General features: G+C 38.2%; 1 protein-coding gene across 4 annotated transcripts in view; it reads left to right on the top strand.

The window, feature by feature from the left end:
- Window positions 1–20,553, top strand: part of TFCP2 (transcription factor CP2) — a 46,963-nt gene that overhangs the window by 24,550 nt on the left and 1,860 nt on the right. For 2 of the 4 annotated variants that reach the window (XM_015065716.3, XM_015065715.3), the window contains exons 2-14: window positions 3,295–3,446; window positions 4,014–4,090; window positions 6,358–6,463; window positions 10,009–10,115; window positions 11,321–11,473; window positions 12,314–12,424; window positions 12,778–12,866; window positions 14,963–15,029; window positions 15,440–15,533; window positions 16,405–16,495; window positions 17,988–18,106; window positions 18,535–18,677; window positions 20,441–20,492. In XM_015065716.3, the coding sequence (XP_014921202.1) occupies window positions 3,295–3,446; window positions 4,014–4,090; window positions 6,358–6,463; window positions 10,009–10,115; window positions 11,321–11,473; window positions 12,314–12,424; window positions 12,778–12,866; window positions 14,963–15,029; window positions 15,440–15,533; window positions 16,405–16,495; window positions 17,988–18,106; window positions 18,535–18,677; window positions 20,441–20,492 (1,361 nt within the window). The remainder of the gene's footprint in view (window positions 1–3,294; window positions 3,447–4,013; window positions 4,091–6,357; window positions 6,464–10,008; window positions 10,116–11,320; window positions 11,474–12,313; window positions 12,425–12,777; window positions 12,867–14,962; window positions 15,030–15,439; window positions 15,534–16,404; window positions 16,496–17,987; window positions 18,107–18,534; window positions 18,678–20,440; window positions 20,493–20,553) is intronic. The other 2 variants (XM_015065718.3, XM_015065717.3) reach the window with 1 other exon arrangement.

Here is a 20,553-nt window from a genome sequence, read left to right as displayed (position 1 = left end):
GTCTGTGAGTTCGAGCCCCACATGCTAACAACTCAGAGCCTGGAGGCTGCTTCCAATTCTGTGTCTCCCTCTCTCTCTGACCCTCCCCTGCTTGCTCTCTTTCTCTCTGTCTCTCCCTCAAAAATAATAAACATTAAAAAAATAAAATGATCACAGTGTACTAGTGCTGAATATTCCGGAAAATGCAAACAAAAATGTAAATCACAGCAACAAATATTTACTAAGAACAGAAAACAGAAGTTGCTCCTTCAGACAGCTTATGTTTCATTGGAATGAATTAAATATATGCAGCAGGAGCACCTGGCTGGCTCAGTTGGTGGAACAAAGGACTCTTGATTTCTGGGTCATGAATTCAAGTCCCACATTAGGTGTAGAGATTACTTAACAAAAAAAATCTTTTTTGAAAAATAAAATAAATAAAATCTTTAAAAAAATAAATACATGAAGCAATCAGATAAAATAATAAAATGCTCAATTATACATTGGTACCAACTACTTAAGACTCCACCAGAGTGGGTTTCCCTAATCCATGCTCCATTTACCCCTGAGACAGAGGAGCAGACTTTTGTATTTCCAAATCTGTTACGATTTCTTACTTAATCCATCACTGTTTTGCTATAAACAGGGGCCTAGAACTGTGTTCGCCAATGACCTTTAGCCTCCACCTCTGGGAACGTGAAAGCAAATGGTGTTTTTGATCCACAGCAGAGTAAAAGAAATGCAGTATTGCAAGAACATGAATAGTTCAAATATGTTTGAGGTTTTGGGATGTTAAAAGCTCTGATGAGAAAATATAGCTTTGTGTATTTGGTTTGGCTGTTTTGAGTTATTTAATTTTAGAGGTAGCTTGTAGAATTCGTTTTAAAATTTGAGCATCAAATGACAGTCCTTTGCTTAGTCATGAGGGATTAGGTGTAAAGCCACATTATATTGAGATGACTAGGGACTATTGCTATATATTAACTTCGCTAGGCAGTAACATTGAGAAGAAAAAAAATACCCTACATTCCTAAAGGTTAAGCTGTTGCTATGTTGCAAAATCCGATTTGCCTTGATTCCTGATAATCTTCACTAGTCTTTCAAAGAATCATCAGAGGTGATGTTTTTGAGAATGATATGTATTGGGAATGGTATGGTAATAAAGTCTCCCAAAGACTACCATCATGTTTCTGAAGTTTTGTAGTGTTTTGCTTTATGTTCTGTAGTGTTTGTGGTGGGAGCATTGGTAACTTCCTGACTGTAGAAGTGGAGGAACTGGCATGGAATACTTTTCTAGAAAACCCATGCTTCTACAGTTTTAAGTAGTCTCAAGGGATCGGTAGTATGTTTACCTGACAAATTAATACAGACAGAAAGAGGGAGTCCTTGCCTTCTCCACTCAACCCCATGCATTTGAGCACAGCACACACACCTCCAGACCTAAGGGGATGAAAGCACCTTTTGTTTTTCTAGCCTTTGAGATACTTCTTAGCAACAAGAAACTTGTGTTCCATAAAAGCTGGTTTGTGTCCCGAGTGCCTGGATTCAACTAATAACACGTAACCTTGCTGTTTAGACATCAGCAGAAAAGAGAAATTTCTTTTACTCTTCCCTTCCCCCTGCTTGTTTTGTTTGTTAGCATTAATACCATTAAATTTTTATTACTCCTGTGTGGATTATTAGGACAATAATCAGAGCATTTTCTGCTTGTTTTGCTTTCCAATGAGAATTTTTAATGTTGTCTCTAAGATTTACCTGAGTTCAGCCATTTTTCTGTCAATGGTGGTTTTTGCCTGAATGTAACGATTCTGTAATGTTTGGGGAGGATGTTTGTACACTGCTGAGGGTACATTTAAAGAATTTTCATGTTGCCCACACACTTAACATCGTGTAGAACATTTTTATCTCCCCGGAAAGTTCTCTTGTATATCTTCCAAGCAATCTCTGCCCTGCCAGGAAACCACTGTTCTCCTTGGTTTTGCCTGTTTTAGAACACCATATAAATGGAATCATACATTATATATTCCTTTTGTGTAGCTTCTTTTGTTCAGTATCGTGTCTGCGAGATTCATCCATGTTGTCGCATTCCTTTGTTTTGCTGAGTAGTATTCTACTGTATGGAATATACCACAGTTTGTGCATCCGTTTCTCTTAATTATAAACATTTGGATTCTTTCCCATTTTTGCTTTTGTGCTATGAGCATTTATGTACAAGCTTTACATGGACTTATATTTTCATTTCTCTTGGATAAATACCTATGAATAGAATTGCTGGATCAAAGGGCAGATAGATGTTTACTTTTATAAGAAATGGTCAAACCTTTTTCCAAAGTGGTTGTGCTGTTTTACACTCCTGCTGGCAAAGAATAAGAGTTCTGGTTGTTCCACATCCTTGCCAACATTTGGGTTGTCATTCTTTTTAATTTTAGCTGTTCTGGTGATTACATGTACAAATTCTTTAAAGTAAAATAAAATACATTTAATTTTGTGGCATGTCTTGAGATAATTGGAAACACTTTTTAATTTGGTACATCTATTAAGATTCTTTTAAAGTTTGGAGCGATGTTGATCATAACAGTCGGTCTCCAGGATAGGGCCCAGGATGTTCTTTCCCACTAATCCATGGCTAGAGTTTATGAGGGAAGATTACTGTTAATCCTTTACATCAATTTTAGTCCCTTATGGATTCCAAAATACTTTCTTACATATTTACTCTAGAGAGCAGATGTGGTTCCCATTTTATAGATGAAGGAGCGAAGACTAGAGAGCTTGTCTAAGATTTGCGTAAGGCTTTTAGGAACTGAAACACAGCACTTCTAGTTAGCTGTATTCCACAGAGTGTAAGCTGACCTTGAAATATACACTGGTCATTGATTTGTCCTTTTCAAGTGGCTTCTAGGAATTCTGAGTCTTGTTTTAGTCCTTAGAGTAGATCAGCTGGTTATAAAGATAACTGTAGTTGGTGCCTTTCTAAGAACAAACACATTACTGAGCATCCTAAATTGACATTTTGGAACTCTGCATATAATTTTCAGAGCCCTTTTAGGAACCCCTGTCTAGATGGTCTTAGCAGTGAATATCTATCTGTCATTGCCCACATTGTTGTGGTGAGGGGACTATCACAGCAGGTAATCTGAACTGAGTGGTTGGGAAGAAACTTCATCAAAATGAGTAATGTTTTTTGTTTTTTGTTTTTTTTTTTAAAGTGAATAATGTGTATAGTTTTCCAAAGCAAATTGCAGTTAAATTGTTTCAGCATAAATCCACTCTTGCACTTCTGTCCGATGTTAATGTAAGTTATTTGTTTTATTTCAGTGATGTCCTTGCATTGCCCATTTTTAAGCAAGAAGAGTCAAGTTTGCCCCCTGATAATGAGAATAAAATCCTACCTTTTCAATACGTGCTTTGTGCTGCTACCTCTCCAGCAGTGAAACTCCATGATGAAACCCTGACATATCTCAATCAAGGTTAGATGCTTCCTTATTTGTTAGTATTATTGAAGATATGCTGGATTGATGATATTTTAGTAGGTATACTTATATGTAAAAAGTACATCTTTCTAGCGTGACCTGTCAGAGTTGAAGCCTTACTTCAGAGATTTTCACCTTAATGTCATGTTTAATGTATATTACTGGCTTCTTTTGTGTACTTGCCCATTTTTAGTTCCTGTCTCCCTCTTTCTTTCTACTCCATGGTCCCTGGACATCCCCATTCATTGGTTACCAACCAAGAAGTATTACCTTACCCAGCTCTGTTTTCCAGTTGCGTGGCCTTGGACAAGTTACTTAAACTCTTTATGTTTCAATTCCTGTATCTGTAAAAATGGGATTGATAATAGTTTTGAGAATTGTATCAGTTAATTGTATAATGTATGAAAACACTTAGCACTGTGCCTAGCACATAGTAAAGGATTATAGTTTTGTTAATAATACTAATAATATTATACTCTTGCATATTCAGCTGGATTTTATTCTTTGTGCATCTTGCAAAGTTAATTTATGATTAATATAATATGTAGTTACTTTTTCTTCTAGGACAGTCTTATGAAATTCGTATGCTAGACAATAGGAAACTTGGAGAACTTCCAGAAATTAATGGCAAGTTGGTGAAGGTAAAGGAAAATGAGTAAATCATTTCTCTGCGCAGTATTCTTTTACTGACCCTTTTTGGGTAATATTCTTTTGCTTCCATTAAGGGCTTGGTGGTATCTCTTACTCACTACAATTTGCTGGCAGAGTGGGAAGCTGTAATTCCTTTGGCGTGAGAGTGAGCCCCCTTATTCACTTAGATTTTTCACAGCTGCGGAAACAGAAGGCTTACTACTCCATGTCAAAGTAGTCTCCTGGCTCAGTGAAGTTGTTTTGGGTGGAATAGAGTAACCTCCTTGAAATTTTTAGAAAAGCTCCAGTGTCTCTTTGGATACTTGGTCTAGTAACAAGAAAAACAGAAACTGCTGTTAATGAATAGCAGTTATTTTAGTCTAGACTTCGAGCAATGAATTCACAGCACATTTGGGACTGAAGAGTTTGGTCAGCCGCTGTGAAAGTTGGTGGGGGGATATAAATAAGCACCTCCACAAAGCCAGAGTAACAAAAGGGAAGTTGATTGATACAGCCCCTGCTTACCCTCAGTGTCGTGTGGTGGGTTAGCAAGGAGGGAGCTTGGTGAGTTTTTCATATACATCTGAAGAGCTGAGCTGGATATTACATGGTAAGAGTAGAAACTTGTAGAAATGCTTCTAATAGGAATCCTTTATACCCAGTCCATCAGGACTGATGTTTAAGCCAAGTATTAAATATGGTACTAGTAACTATAAAGATTATATCTGAGCACTTATAAAATTTACCCCAAAGTAGAATTTGGCATGGTATGATGGGTTTTAGGGTGAAACAGATTTTTTTTTTTAATTTATTTTTGAGAGATAGAGTGAGAGCACAGGGGAGGGGCAGAGAGAGAGAGAGAGAGAGAGAGAGAGAGAGAGAGACAGAGAATCCCCAGCAAGCTTTGTGCTGCCAGCGCAGAGCCCGACCATGGGGCTCGAACCTATAAGCCATGAGATCATGACCTGAGCCAAAAGCAAGAGTCATGCTTTAACTGACCCAGCCACCCAGGCACCCATAGGGTGAAACAGGTCTTAGGAAAAATAATTTTAGGTTATATCTAGAAAACTAACTGGAGGTAACTTCTGCTGGTTTTCTTTTGTCAGCACTGATTTTTATTTTTATTTATTTTTTTCAAATTTTTATTTAAATTCTAGTTAGTTACCATATAGTGTAATATTGGTTTCAGGAGTAGAATTTAGTGATTTATCACTTACATATTATACCCAGCGCTCATCACAAGTGCCTGCCGTAATACCTATCACTCATTAGCCCATCCCCCACCCACCTCCCTCCACCAACCCTCAGAGTTTGTTCTCTTTGTTTGTTTCATGTTTAAATCCTTTTTTTTTTAATTTTTAATTTTTTTTAAAATTTACGTCCAAATTAGTTAGCATATGGTGCAAAAATGATTTCAGGAGTAGATTCCTTAGTGTCCCTTACTCTTTAGCCCATCCCCCCTCCCACAACCCCTCCAGTAACCCTCAGTTTGTTCTCCATATTTATGAGTCTCTTCTGTTTTTGTCCCCTTCCCTGTTTTTATATTATTTTTGTTTCCCTTCCCTTACGTTCATCTGTTTTGTCTCTTAAAGTCCTCATATGAGTGAAGTCATATGATTTTTGTCTTTCTCTGACTAATTTCACTTAGCATAATCCCCTCCAGTTCCATCCATGTAGCTGCAAATGGCAAGATTTCATTCTTTTTGATTGCCGAGTAATACTCCATTACACACACACACACACACACACACACACACACACACACACAGAGCACATCTTTACCCATTCATCTATCGATGGACATTTGGGCTCTTTCCATACTTTGGCCATTGTCGATAGTGCTGCTATAAACATTGGGGTGCACATGCACCTTCGAAACAGCACACCTGTATCCCTTGGACAAATGCCTAGTGGTGCAATTGCTGGGTCGTAGGGTAGTTCTGTTTTTAGTTTTTTGAGGAACCCCCATACTGTTTTCCAGAGCGGCTGCACCAGCTTGCATTCTCAAGTTTGTTCTCTATCTTTAAGAGTCTCTTATGGTTTGCTTCCCTCCTTTTTTTTCCCTTTCCCATATGTTCGTCTGTTTTGTTTCTTAAATTCTACATACAAGTAACATCATATGGTATTTTGTCTTTCTCTGACTGACTTGTTTCGCTTAGCATGATGTACTCTAGCTCCATCCACGTTGTTGCACATGGCAAGATTTCATTGTTTTTGACAGGTCAGCACTGACTTTTAAAGGATCCTATTATCATTTGATTGTGTTGCTCCCTTTTAGAGTATATTCCGTGTAGTGTTCCATGACAGACGACTACAATACACTGAACATCAGCAGCTGGAAGGCTGGAGGTGGAACCGACCTGGAGATAGAATTCTTGACATTGGTGAGTTAAGGGAATCTTTTGCCCAGGAAATGCTTATAAGTATGGTCTGAGAATCGGTTTTCTTTACTTCATGTTTACCTTGATTCAGAATGCTTCAGGGGCTCAATTAGCAAAACCCTGAAGGGGTTATTGACCATAAGCATAAAAAATTACTGGGATGATACCAAAATTGAAGTTGGAACACTTCAGTTCGGTAACAGTTACGTCCAGTACTTTAGGGTTTGTTTTTGTGTTTTTAATGTAGTTGTGGTAAAATATATAGAACATAAAAGTTAGTATTTCAAAACATTTTAAAGTAAATAATTCAGTGCCCATTCACATTGTGCAGCCCTCACTGCATCCGTCTCCAGAACTTTTTTCATCTTGCAAAACTGAAACTCTGTAACCATTCAACAGTAACTCCCCATCCCCTTTTCTCCTCAGCCCCTGGCAACTACCATTCTACTTTTTGTTTGAATGAATTTGACTACTCTAAGTGCCTCATATAAGTGAAATCATCCAGTATTTGTCTCTTTGTGATTGGCTTGGTTCACTTAACATAATCCTCAAGGTTCATCCACATAGTGGTATGCATCAGAATTTTCCTCCTTTTTAAGGCTGAATACTATTCCATTGTGTATAAATACCACATTTTGTTTATCCATTCATCCTTTAGTAGACACCTGGGCTGATTCTACCTTTTGGTGATTGTGAATAATGCAACTTATGACCATGGGTATACAGATATTTCAGTCTGCTTTCAGTTCTTTTGGGTATAAGCCCAGAGACGGAATTGCTAGATCATATGTGATAATTCTATTTTTAATTGTTTTGAGGAACCACCGTACTGTTTCCATGGCAGCTGCACGTTTTACATTCCCGACAGAAGTGAACAAGGGTTCTAATTATTCTACCTCCTCACCAACATGTGCTATTTTCCTTTTTTAATTTTGTTTTATTTTTTTTTTAATTTGAAAATGTTTTATTTATTTTTAATAATTTTTTTAATGTTTATTTATTTTTGAGAGAGAGAGAACAAGCAGGGGAGAGGCAGAGAGAGGGAGACACAGAAGCTGAATCAGGCTCCAGGCTCTGAGCTGTCAGCACAGAGCCCAATACAGAGCTCAAACCCACAAACCGTGAGATCATGACCTGAGCTGAAGTCGGATGCTCAGTCAACTGAGCCACTGAGGCGGCCAGATGTTTTATTTATTTTTGAGAGGGAGAGAGACAGAATGCAAGTGGGGGAGGGACAGAGAGGGAGACAAAATCCGAAGGAGGCTCCAGGCTCTGAGCTGTCATCATAGAGCCTGATGCAGGGCTTGAACTCCCAAACTTCAAGATCATGACCTGAGCTGAAGTCAGAGGCTCAACTGACTGAGCCACCCAGGTACCCCTATTTTCCTTTTTTTAAATAGTAGCCATCCTAATGGATGTGAATTGGTATCTCATTATGGTTTTGATTTACATTTCTGTAATGATTAGTGATGTTGGCATCTTTTCATATGCTTATTGGCTATATATGTATCTTCTATGAAGAAATGTATATTCAGGTCCTTTCCTTGTTTTTGAATCTGGTTGTTTTGTGGCTGTTGGTTGTTGAGTTGTAGGAGTTCTTTATATATTCTGGATATTAACCCCCTATCAGATACATGCTTTGCAATATTTTCTTCCATTCTGTGTGGATTGTCTTTTCACTGCGTTGATAATGTCCTTTGATGTATAAAAGTTTAAATTTTGATGTAGTCCAGTTTATGTATTTAATTTTATTGCCTTGCCTGTGCTTTTGGTGTCACATCTAAGAAATTGTTGCAAAACCCAATGAAGCTTTTCCTGATATGTTTTATAGTTTTAGGTCTTACATTTAGGTGTTTGATACATTTTTCAGTACATTTTTGTATATGGTATAAAGTAAGAGTTCATCTTCATTCCTTGTATGTGGATATTCCGTTTTCCCAAAACCATTTATTGAAACAACTATTCTTTCCCCACTGATTGGTCTTGGCACCTTTGTCCAACGTCATTTCACCACATATGTGAGGATTCACTTTTGGGCTCTCTCTTGTATTCCATTTGTCCGTGTCTCCACCTTTATGCCAGTACCACACTGGCATAACTTTGATAACTGCAACTTTGTAGTAAGTTTTGAAATCTAGAAATGTGAGACCTCCAACTTTATTTCTCAAGATTGTTTTGGCTATTCAGGGTCTGATATTTTGAGTGTATGTAAAAGGGTTCCCCAAATGCTGAAGTTCTTTTTTTTACTAATACTTGAGAGCAGATAGTGTTTGTTTTACCTACAGTAAGAGACCTGGGATTAGAATCTATGTCTCTTGATTTGTAGTTTATATTTTTGCCCCTACTACTACAGAGTAAAATGTTTCTTTTTTTTTTTTTTTGAATTTTTAATGTTTATTTATTTTTGAGGGAACAGGGAGGGAAGGGGGGGAGAGGGAGACACAGAATCGGAAGCAAGCTCCAGGTTCTGAACTGTCAGCACAGAGCCCGACCCATGCGGGGCTTGAAATCAGGAGCCGCAAGATCATGACCTGAGCTGAAGTTGGACATTTAACCAGCTGAGCCACCCATCGCCCCTAGAATTGATTTTTCTTAAATCATTGGGCTTAACGGAAGTTGTTTTACCAACATACATGCAGTCTCTTTTCATGAATGTACTTTTAATCCTGCCATCTGTGTCTTTGATCTCCTACTGGTCTTATCTCCTACTGGGAAACATAATTGTTAAGCAAATCTAAGTACCTACTAGCTTTACCTAAGAAAATACCGATTCTCATACAGACATCCTGATATCCATTTGATAAATTGACTTTAGGATGAATCCAACACAACTAACATTGTGGGACCCACTTAATGCTTTGTTGTTTGAATCGACAGTAAAACAGTAGTATGGTTAGTATTAGTTGTGATAATATCAGCCTGGCTTTATCTCCCCAGTTTGAATATTAATAGAAGTCAGGAAATGATATTTGAGTGAGTATATGCTATGTGGAATGGAAAGCAATTCTGCCGAGGCTCATTCATTTTTGTTTCCCTCTTGAGTATCAGATTTGTTGCTCTGTTACAGGATTATTTGATGACTTCAAGGCCAGCATCGATCTCTGTGTTAAATTTTTCCCATTTCTTTCTGTAATACAATGCTTCTGCCTTTATTCAGACACTCTGCTTTCTCTTTCTGTAGCAGTCTTCTTAGTGTTCTTCTATCAGTAACACTAATCTTAAAACTGTAAGTGAAGCAGATTATATTACAATTTTAGAACTAGTGTGTAGACTAAATCTATCTTTAAGTAGAATTTTGGCAAATTAAAAGGAAACTGCGTTTAAATTGTCTTATTTAAAAAACCTTTCAAAGTGGAAGAAAGATACTCAGAAGGAAAGTACTTAGGTCCATTTTAGCTCTAATCAAACCCTTTTCATTGGCAAAAAGAGGTTTAGGATGTGATACATAAAAATCTTGGTAACGAGGACCGATAATAAAACAGTGGTACTTTCTTATTTAAACCCAGTAGCCCTCAGAATTGTTCAATGATTACCATTTTGTTTCTCAGATATCCCAATGTCTGTGGGTATAATCGATCCTAGGGCCAATCCAACCCAACTGAATACAGTGGAGTTCCTGTGGGACCCGGCAAAGAGGACATCTGTGTTTATTCAGGTAGGGCCTTGCAGATGGCCTTCGGTGATGAAGAGCATTCTTACTCCCAGTTTGTTTCTTAAAGGATAAAACATGTTGCATTTGAAATTTTTACAGGGTTCCGGCCTGGCTGTCAAGTCCAGACTCCTCAACACTTGCCTGAGAGCGATGAGGAGTGTCTGAATTGCCCTTCTAATTTCCCCAATTTATTTATTTGTATGACAAAAAAAAACAAACAAACAAAAACATGCTTGCTAACGGCTGCATAATGTCCCATTCTTTGGATGTAGCATAACTTCCTTATTATGTAGCATTTAGGTTGTTCTAAATTTGCCCTATTTTCCATGAAGTTGTTTTGAACATCGTTATGCTTAAAATTTGATTTACATATCTGATTATTTCTGTTGAGTAGATTCCTTTAAAATTCTTACTTGTAATAAAGAAAGCTAGGGTTTATGGAGTACGTCCCATTGGTCACTATGTTAAGTAAACAGTTTGTACACATGATCTTACTTAAAACTTTTAGCAGTAATCCTGGGGACTAGGAATAGTCTTTGAGGCTTAGAGAAATTAACAATTTATCTAAGCTAATAAGTGGCCAGTCAGGGTTTCACAGTTCAGATTCACCAAGGCGTTCACTTTATGCAGTAGCCAAGCAAGCCTTGAAAGCCTTTTTTCCCCACTATTGCCCGTGAGCTTTCATAGTTGGTATTTTCCCAGCATGGATGGTGCCTCTGCTTTCTAACCTCTACCTTAAAGTCTAGAAAACTTTTACTAATAGAAATCATTTCTCTTTTATATTAACTCTGTATTCTCTGAAGCAGTTAATGAATTTAGTTCCTCCAAGTAACTTTTGTTAGCGTTGGATGTGTACATTTACTTTGTTTCATTTGTAAATAAGTTTTTTTATTTCCTCCATTAGAATATACGTTCTTCAAGATCAAAAAGAGAGTAAAAGTTTTTTCTTGTTTTTTTTTTTTTTTTTTAAGATTATATATATATGCTTTTAAGTAAGCTCTATGCCTAACATGGGACTAAACTTATGACCCTGAGAGATCAAGAGTTGCATATTCTCCGACCGGGCGGAGGTGTCCCTAGAGTAGAAGTTTTTTATAGGTGTTCATAGTGTTTTCTAAGGGTTTTGCTCTTAGTAGGAGCTGCAAAAATATTGCTGAGTGGTTTGGCTGGCTAGCGGTACTGAAACCTGGATGTTGTATTCTTTGTAGGTGCACTGCATTAGCACAGAGTTCACTATGAGGAAGCATGGTGGAGAAAAGGGAGTGCCATTCCGAGTCCAAATTGATACCTTCAAGGAAAATGAAAACGGGGAATATACTGAGCACTTACACTCAGCCAGCTGCCAGATCAAAGTCTTCAAGGTATTCCTGGGCAACTTGCTGTCCCTTGTATCCTTTTTCCTCCTCTTTCAATTTTAACATTAGTTAACATTAGTAGTTAACATTTCCCAAGTGGGAAAGTCCACTTGTCTGTTTTTCAACAACTGTGAAAACTCAGTCTAAGCTGGAGTCCTTGAGGTCATTACTGAGATGTCTGGTAATGGATTTATATGGGGATGGGCATGGGAGAAGGGGAATTTGCAAAGGGAGCTAGAGGCAAAAGCATGGATTTTCACTGAAAACTCTTAAAGTCTGTTGAGATTATAAGCTCTTGTAAAAGCTCACAAAATCATGAAAAGTTGATAGTTTTGGTTACATTGGTATTTGACTTTCTTTTGTTCTTTTGGTCTTTATTTTTATCACACGGATAAATATGTTCTCACTGCAGAAGATGAAGTATTCGGACTGAAGTCCCTCTTTACCACTTTTACCCCGACTCCCCAATCTTTCTCAGGGGTCACCACTGTCCTAATTTAGCATGTATCCTTTTAGTCCCTTCTGTGCTTTATATACACGTGTATTTTCTTTTCTTTGAAGCATAAACAGGATTGCACTAGATGAGTTGTTTTGAGGCTTGCTTTTTTCAGTTAGCAATGTGCTTTAGAGATATTTCCACGTCTATAACTATAGACCGCATATTCTTTTTTAACTGCATCAGACAGTTAGGTTTCCTATTTTCAGACATAGATGCAAGGTTGCATCTTGTGTTTACATTATTGTGCGTACATCCTTGTTTCACATGTGACTATTTAAGCTCTTAGAAATAATATTGTTGGCTCAAAATTCCGTCGATGAGTCAAGACAAAACATTTCTCATTTCAGCCCAAAGGTGCAGACAGAAAGCAAAAAACAGATAGGGAGAAAATGGAGAAACGAACACCTCATGAAAAGGAGAAGTATCAGCCTTCCTATGAGACAACGATACTCACGGAGGTAAAAGGATTTCTTTTGGTGACAATTTCAGTCAATACTTTTTATTCTTAAAAGAAAATCCCCCCATTTCTCAGTGTGTATGTGTATCAAATCATTATGTTTTGCACCTTAAAACTAATACTGTGTTGTATGGCAATTGTATCTCAGTTTTTTAAAAACAAAACGAAATAACCCCCCCACAACTTCTTGCCTGGTCAAGATTTAGTTGTCCTGGGTATATTTGCTCTTCATTACGGGGGCCTCTGTGTAGTTAAGACTTACTAATCAAGATATGCTATTCAAGTAATAATGTTTTAGTGGGACACTAGGGTCAAATGTACTTTTTCAGTGTTTCAGTTGTTCTTTGTTTTTAGTGTTCTCCATGGCCTGAGATCACATATGTCAATAATTCCCCATCACCTGGCTTCAACAGTTCCCACAGCAGTTTTTCTCTTGGGGAAGGGTAAGTCTGGGAAATGAAAAAGTAGGTTGTGTTTGTCCTAAATATGTCTTCTTTCATTATCTTCTCATATACAAGTTCTTTAGAAGTCAGTAAGTCCTATTTGGTCGGTCTCTGATGGATTCATGGATTAACTGAGGTTTGGATTATCTTCAAAAGTGACTGAAAGTCTGTTCGCCTCCTCTTTTTTCTTTCTATTAGAAATAGCATTAAAAAAAAGAAAAGAAAACAGCATTATGGTCAGTTTTTCGTGTTTCAGAAACTGATTTTCTGGGCTTTTCACTTCTCCCGTCACTGCTTATCTTGTGGTTATTTCATTTCCTGCTCGTACTTTCCACCAGAGTGGTCATTAGGAATTGAGACATAGTTGTACAACACTAAAATCTGTTTTGTTACTTACTAAGAACGATCCTAATACCTTATTATTATGGATCTTTGATAATTGGGAAAGAAGGTTGAAGAAAGCTAAAATGAAGTTTTAGAATGATCTGTGGGATGCATTTAATCTCTTTTTATTAGTCTTTTATCATCAGAGATCATTGAAAGTTGGTACAGATGCCTATGCCAGTTAAAATAAGTTGTTTTACTAGTCTTAGTATTTAACACATATTCCACATAGGCCACATTGAAATTTGAAATAGGCTACTAAATGTGTGATGTGTTTTGGTCGTAATGTTTGTTTTTGAATTTACGTAGGCTTTGGTTCAGTCTGCATTGATAAGAAATTAAAGTAGCTTCAATATTCAAAATATAACAATTAAGAATAAAAATAAGCAGAAGTGTAGAGAGAATAGATAATTAAGGCCTGGTGATAATTTAATTACTAAGTTTGAATACTGAATTTGAATTTTGCAGTCAAAGCAAAAAAAGAAAAAGAAGAAAGTCTGTTTTGAAAGAAAAATCTCTTACCATCCATATGGAGTACGCAGTCTACTTATAGGCAATTTTTTAATGTTTTTTAAGGTTTATTTTTTTTTTTTAGTAATCTCCACACCCGATGTGGGGCTTGAACTTATAACCCCAAGATCAAGAATTGCACACTCTACTGGCTCAGCCAGCCACGCGCCTGTAGGCAATTGTAAATATGTGGGATTAAAGAGTTGTGTTTTAAAATTTTCTCTCTTCTCTTTGTCATTACTTTGTTATTAGGCTCAAATTTTTCTCTGATAAAAGGAGTATTAGGGAATAGGGACAGTCCTTAGAGTATAGGAGGTATAGAGAAAAACTGAAGAGTATGGAGATAGCCTGTGGATTGCAAATTAGGCAGCACTCGTTTTTGAAGCTGCTTTAAAAATAATGGTTTTGGTTGTCATTATAAAAATATATGGGGGCACCTGGGTGGCTCAGTCAGTTAAGGGTCCGACTCTTGATTTCAGCTTAGTTCATGATCTCACACTTTGTGAGTTCAAGCCCGTGTCGGACTCTGCACTGACAGCACAGAGCCTGCTTGGGATTATCTCTCCCTCTCTCTCTGCTCCTTTCCTGTTCCAGCTTGCTCGCACACACGTTCGCTCTCTCGCTCTTTCTCTCTCTCTCTCTCTAACAAACAAAAAAAGATGGGATCACATTGCATTACATAAAGTTTCTCTGGTATTTTTTTCCTGTATATATGTTTGTGTGTATATCTATATATTTATTAAAATAGTAATCTATTGATTGCTGTTATGTTCTGATATTTTTAGTTTCTTATAAACTGCTTATGTTAAATATTCTTTATGCCATAATTTATCTAATGAATCCCAATTGGCTCTTTTTTCAATCTGTCCAATAATAAAAAATGTTGCAATGACAGTTTCTTACCCTCCCCCTGTGATCTTAATGTTAAATTAACAGACGATAGAAGTATTGACTATAGACTAAAACTGCTTTATGAGAGAGCACAGATTCCTTTTAAATCTCTAGCTTGAGGGGCCCCTGGCTGGCTCAGTCAGTAGAGCACTCGACTCTTAATCTCGGGGGTTGTGGGTTCGGGTACAGGTTGGATGTGGAGATTACTTAAAAAAAAAAAATGTCTAGTTTGAGACTTACTATGAGGGTGAGGAATGAGATGATGAACCCTAGTATGTGTCTCATCCTTTTCATTTTACATGTGTTTTCAGAAATGGTTCACCAAACCACCAGCCAGAGCCACCCCCTCCAGTCACAGATGTAAGTCTAAAGTTAAATGTAAGTGACTTGCAGTGTCTACTAATACTTTGATGACTGTGCGGTTCCACAGAAATGCCCAGCTTTTAAGGAGTACTTTTTATTCATTCATTAAATAGGCATTTATTGAATTTTGACTCTGAATTTTGACAATGCTAGGGAACTGAGATGGTGAACAAGTTAATGCAGGAACGCTTGCATTTAAAGAGCTTACAGTCTAGTAAGGAAGACAGGTATGGGATTCCGTGGGCATCTTGCTTGGCTAGAGACAGAAGGCTGATGAGGTATAAACAACTTCCAGGCAAACTAGGCGACCCGTCTGAGTGTGAGTGTGTTTGGCTCTGTGTTACCTAATGATGTAAGAGCTAAATCTATTGAGTTACCAAAAAAACAAAAACAGAAAAAACCTGCTTGCTTTCTTTTCCTTTCAGAACCTCTTGCCAACAACCACACCTCAGGAAGCTCAGCAGTGGTTGCATCGAAATCGTTTTTCTACGTTCACAAGGCTTTTTACAAACTTCTCAGGTTAAATTGATTTGTCCTTTTGTTTTCCCCAGCACAAGATATTCCTTTACATTCTAGGGCTTCCTGGCATCCACGTAAGGGTGTGTTGTGTGCGTGCATGTGCGGGGGTGTGTGTGTGTGTGGGGGGGGGTCTTCGTGCTTTTTTCTGATGAAGTGAATTTCATAGAACCCTTCAGACTTTCTCAGCAGGTGCATCTGTGCTGCGAAATACTTAAGAAAGACTTCTTTGTTTAAACTCACTTCAGTTTAAAAATATTTATTCCATACAGTGCTTTTAAAACTGTATACTCCACACACTTTTATCAAGGGCATTTGTAGATAGTCTGAAATTTCCCCTTTGATATCACCATATTGTATTTTATTTGCATATTCCACTTATTTAGCACCTTCTGTATACCGGGTATGGTAGGGATACACACATGGATAAGGCATACTTTCTGATCATTCATCATCTAGTATCAAAAAAAACCCCAAGTCAAAATAAAACCCTGAAAAAAAAATAGTTGTAATGTAGTAGATAAGTGGTACAAAGCAGGGGAGGGGAGTAGTTTCTGGAGTTAGGGAACATGTGTAATGTGTGAGGTAAATCTTGGGAGATATTGAGGACTCTGTTGGTCGGACAGTGGAAGGATATTTCAGGTAGGAGGAGCAACTTGCTCATTAGACTTCATCAGTGTGATGAAAGCATAGGGTAAAGTGGACCAGTTCATTGGGTGGCGGTTGAGGTGGGAGAGGAAACAGAGGCCAGGTCATGGAGAGGCTTACATACCATGCAGAAGATTAGGGGCTAGAACATAACAGAGCCCATTTTAATGGTCATTAACAAAGACAGTCTTTGCCTTTTTCACCCATTTTCTTATATTTATTCCAGGGGCAGATTTATTGAAACTAACTAGAGATGATGTGATCCAAATCTGTGGCCCTGCAGATGGAATCAGACTTTTTAATGCATTAAAAGGCCGGTATGTAATTAGTGTTAAAATATCCGTGAGGTTGGATTTCAAATGGATTTGGATTCAGGGACTCTTCACAGTACTCTTTGCACAGCTAACTTGCGTCTTGTCAAAACATTCTTTGCGAATGCCAGCTCTGTACCAAATAAGCAAAGATAAAAATATCCTTTCCTACAGTTGATTCAAGGAATGCCCCATGATACCCCATTTTTCCTTGCCAGGTAGTTTTTTCATTTGATAAATATTCATTATCCCTATCGTGAGCCACGTACTATTGTAGGCTCTAGGGATATGTTGGTGAGCAAAACACACAAGGTACCCATTATCATGAGTTCACTTTCTAACAGGGAGAGAGAGAAAAATATAAACAGTATTTTGGATAGTGATAAGTGCTTTGAGGGAAAAGCAAACAAATAAACCAAAACAAGGTTATCACCTGTAGAGCACCCAGAATCTGATCAGGAAAGACCTCTCTGAAGTGGGGGCACTTAAGCTGAATTAGGGGAAGGACACTCTAGGCAGGAGGAACAACAGGTGCAAAGGCTCGAAGTCTTTTAACTGAAGAAGACGTCATTCTTGGATAGGAAATACTTACGTGTCTGCTTACGAATTTTAATACAGAGTCATTTGTAGTCCCTACACGGAATTTAGAATTTCAAACAGGTAGTGGTATGAATGGAAAAAGCATACAGATTAGTGCCACAGAACCAAATCGGTGACTAAATAATGAAACAGATCGTGAAGTATTTTGTTTGGGTACATCACAAGAACTGTGGAATCAGCTTGGCTCTAATCTTGGAAAATTTTAAAGAGAGAGGAAAAGTTCAGGGGTTGAGGACTTGGAGAAAAAGGAATGGATCTTTTATTTTTTAACATATTACTTAAAGAGCATTTAAACATAGGAAGGAATGAGATGATCGGATCAAGGAGTAATTGAATGCTGTTGTCTAAGAAGTAAGAACAGAAAGGAGGCTTAGGCTACTTAGGAGAAGGTAATGAGGGAAGTGAGATTCTCCAGTTCATTAGCGTGGTGCTTCCAAGGAGAAGGTATATGTTGACCTGGACCCATGAAACAGTGGCTCACACATGTTGAATATTTCTAAACTTTACCTCAAAGGTCATAAATTCAAATGACTACAGAGGCCAGATGTAAATGAGTGACAGTGGGTGTACTGAAGAATGCATGAATCACGCAAGGAGAACAGCTGCTTGTTTTCTTGTAAGTGTCAGGGTCTCAGATTGCCAGATCTGGTTTTTTAAGAAAAGCCAAATGTCCCGACACACGATGTGGGAACGAATTCATTTAAAATGCACGCGCACACGCATGCAGACACACGCACATCCCGGTGGGGAGCTAACAAAACAGCAGATGAGCTCCCTTGGCCTGCGGGCTGCCAGTTCTCGGCCCCACTGTATAACGTTAACATAGATACACAAGCTCTCCCTTAAAATGTGCTTCCCGTGAAAACCGTAAGACTAACAGCCTTGTTTTCCTCCTTAGGATGGTGCGCCCAAGGCTAACCATTTATGTTTGTCAGGAATCCCTGCAGTTGAGGGAGCAGCAGCAGCAGCAGCAGCAGCAGAAGCGTGAGGATGGAGACTCAAATGGGACTTTCTTCGGTAGGTGGTTCTGGACAGGCGAGGACGCCCACGAAGAAAGGGAGGGAGGTGCCTTATGAGCATGTGTGATGGGAATTCCTCAAACAGCAGATGCAGCATTTGCTAGAAGTAATGGTCATCGGTAACGTGTATCGAGTTCCTCGTATATACCAGGCACTATTCTCGGCCCTTCTGCATGCCTTGATTTTTACAACCAGTGTCTCCTCTTTGCGGTAGATTTACAGTCACTGCTAACATTCGGGTGAGGAAAATGAGGCTTAGAGATGTTAAGTAACTCACTCCCGTCACACAGCCAGCGGCGGAGCCAAGATTTGAACTCAGGCAGTCTGACTCCGAGCCCTTCAGGAAAGCGGGCGTTCCGAGTGAGCAGATTACCTTTAACAGCAGAGAGACCTGTATTGACTGCCATCGCTCTCTCCCTTTTGCAGTGTACCACGCCATCTATCTAGAAGAACTGACCGCTGTTGAACTGACCGAAAAAATCGCTCAGCTTTTCAGCATTTCCCCTCGCCAGATCAGCCAGATCTACAAGCAGGGGCCGACAGGAATCCATGTGCTCATTAGTGATGAGGTAGAGTTTCAGTAGAGCTGAGTCACCAGATGACAGGTTGTCAGGGCATGTGACAGGAGCAAGAGCAATTCTACTGGGGCACAGCGCTCTGTTTTCTAGTCCAGGGCTTTGCAAAATCTTGTGCTTGCTTACTTTCTAAAATAATTTCTAAATACCATGTATCCCCTTGCACATTTTTAGGTTGACTTGAAACTTTCTGCTTTAAGTTTAAATAGTTGCAGAATATGTCATTCCTGGGCATATTATATAAACTTTAAAAATGAAATGGTTGCATCACTATTCTAACTATATTCCATGTGACCTAAATAGAAGTGATTTAATACCAGCACCATCATCTTAAAAAACACATGAATATACTTTTCTTTATCAGAGTTTTATATCATTTCTTGATTGCCTTGAATTCCTATTTCCACTCACTTCCCCCATAGAATCTTATCTTATCATAACCTATTTTTATGCTCAAGCATCCTTTACTAATTATCCTACCATATTTCTTTGAAACAAATCTGTTTCAACAAAAGAATGTTTCAATAAAAATTTAAAAATTATTTCTTCTGAATAAAATTCTCACCATAATCATACAATTAACATAAATGTATTATGTTTGAATAAGAATTTATTATTATTTTTTTTTAATGTTTATTTCTGAGAGAGAGAGCATGAGCCGGGGAGAGAGAGAGAGAGGGAGACACAGAATCCAAAGCAGGCTCCAGGCTCTGAACTGTCAGCACAGAGCCCGATGCAGGGCTCAAACCCATGAACTGCGAGATCATGACCTGAGCCGAAGTCGGACGCTTAACTGACGGAGCCACCCAGGCATCCCTTGATAAGAAATTATTAACCACTAAGAAATATGTATTAAATAAAAATTTGAAACAACAAGAAAAAAATGTAGAAGTATCTCTGTCAATGAGATGGGTGGGATTGTCTGATTCCTCACCCCCACCCACATTAATTCATGTTTTGATGAATACCGTCTACTGATTTATAGCATGAAATAGAGTTCACCATCACTTCCATTCTGTTTTGTTCTGTAGATATAAGTGCTATGGAATCTGATTCACACAGATTGTCAGACAGGAATGGAAGGAGTTTTTTTATAACAGCATCACTGGATTTTTTTTTTTTTTTTAACTACTGAGTTAGGTGCCAAAAATTATATAGTGATGTTACAAAGAATTATTTTGAATCGCCTATCATTTGACAGTTTGTGATTAGGTCAGTCTTCAGTTCTGGTGAAAGGAAAGAATTAGAAACCACGTGACTCCCATAAGAGTTTGTTGCCCCATTATTAAAGTTCACATTAACGGTCACACTTTGGCATCCTGGAGATTTTGTACCCTGGGGCAATAATGCATCTTGGTAGGATTCCAGGAGGGTGAAAGTTATGCCTTTATTTTGAAAAATGGGAGAAGGGAGTTTGAGAAGGGAAAGTGGGTAGAGAAAGCTGAAGAGGTGCTCAGGCGGTTTTGGGAAAGAGTACCTGTAGAAGATAAGGACCAGGAAGTCAGTGCTCCCAAATGGGCCTGTCAGGGTCTGTGCACCCCTTGGAACGTCTTGGGGTTAACCCAGGAAAACGCATACTATAATTTTAAGATCACTGTTTTAGACTGCTTAGCTTTTAAAATGTAAGAACTAAATGGGAGAAAGCAAAACAAAGAATTATTTTCCCTTAAATCTAACCTAATAAAAAGCCATATGGTCTAAATAAATGCAGCAAACCCAAGTTTTTAATAATTAGCAAATTTTCTTGCTTTCCTCAGATGATACAGAACTTTCAGGAGGAAGCCTGTTTTATTCTGGACACAATGAAAGGTAATAAAATAGTAAGCAGCTGCCTCTCTCTAAGGAGTTTAAGAGCTTTGTTCATGGTTTA

Source organism: Acinonyx jubatus, chromosome B4 (assembly GCF_027475565.1).
Source record: "Acinonyx jubatus isolate Ajub_Pintada_27869175 chromosome B4, VMU_Ajub_asm_v1.0, whole genome shotgun sequence".
Classification (NCBI taxonomy): Eukaryota; Metazoa; Chordata; class Mammalia; order Carnivora; family Felidae; genus Acinonyx; species Acinonyx jubatus.
Note: the sequence above shows the minus strand (reverse complement) of the source record. Positions and strands in the feature narration are given on the sequence as shown.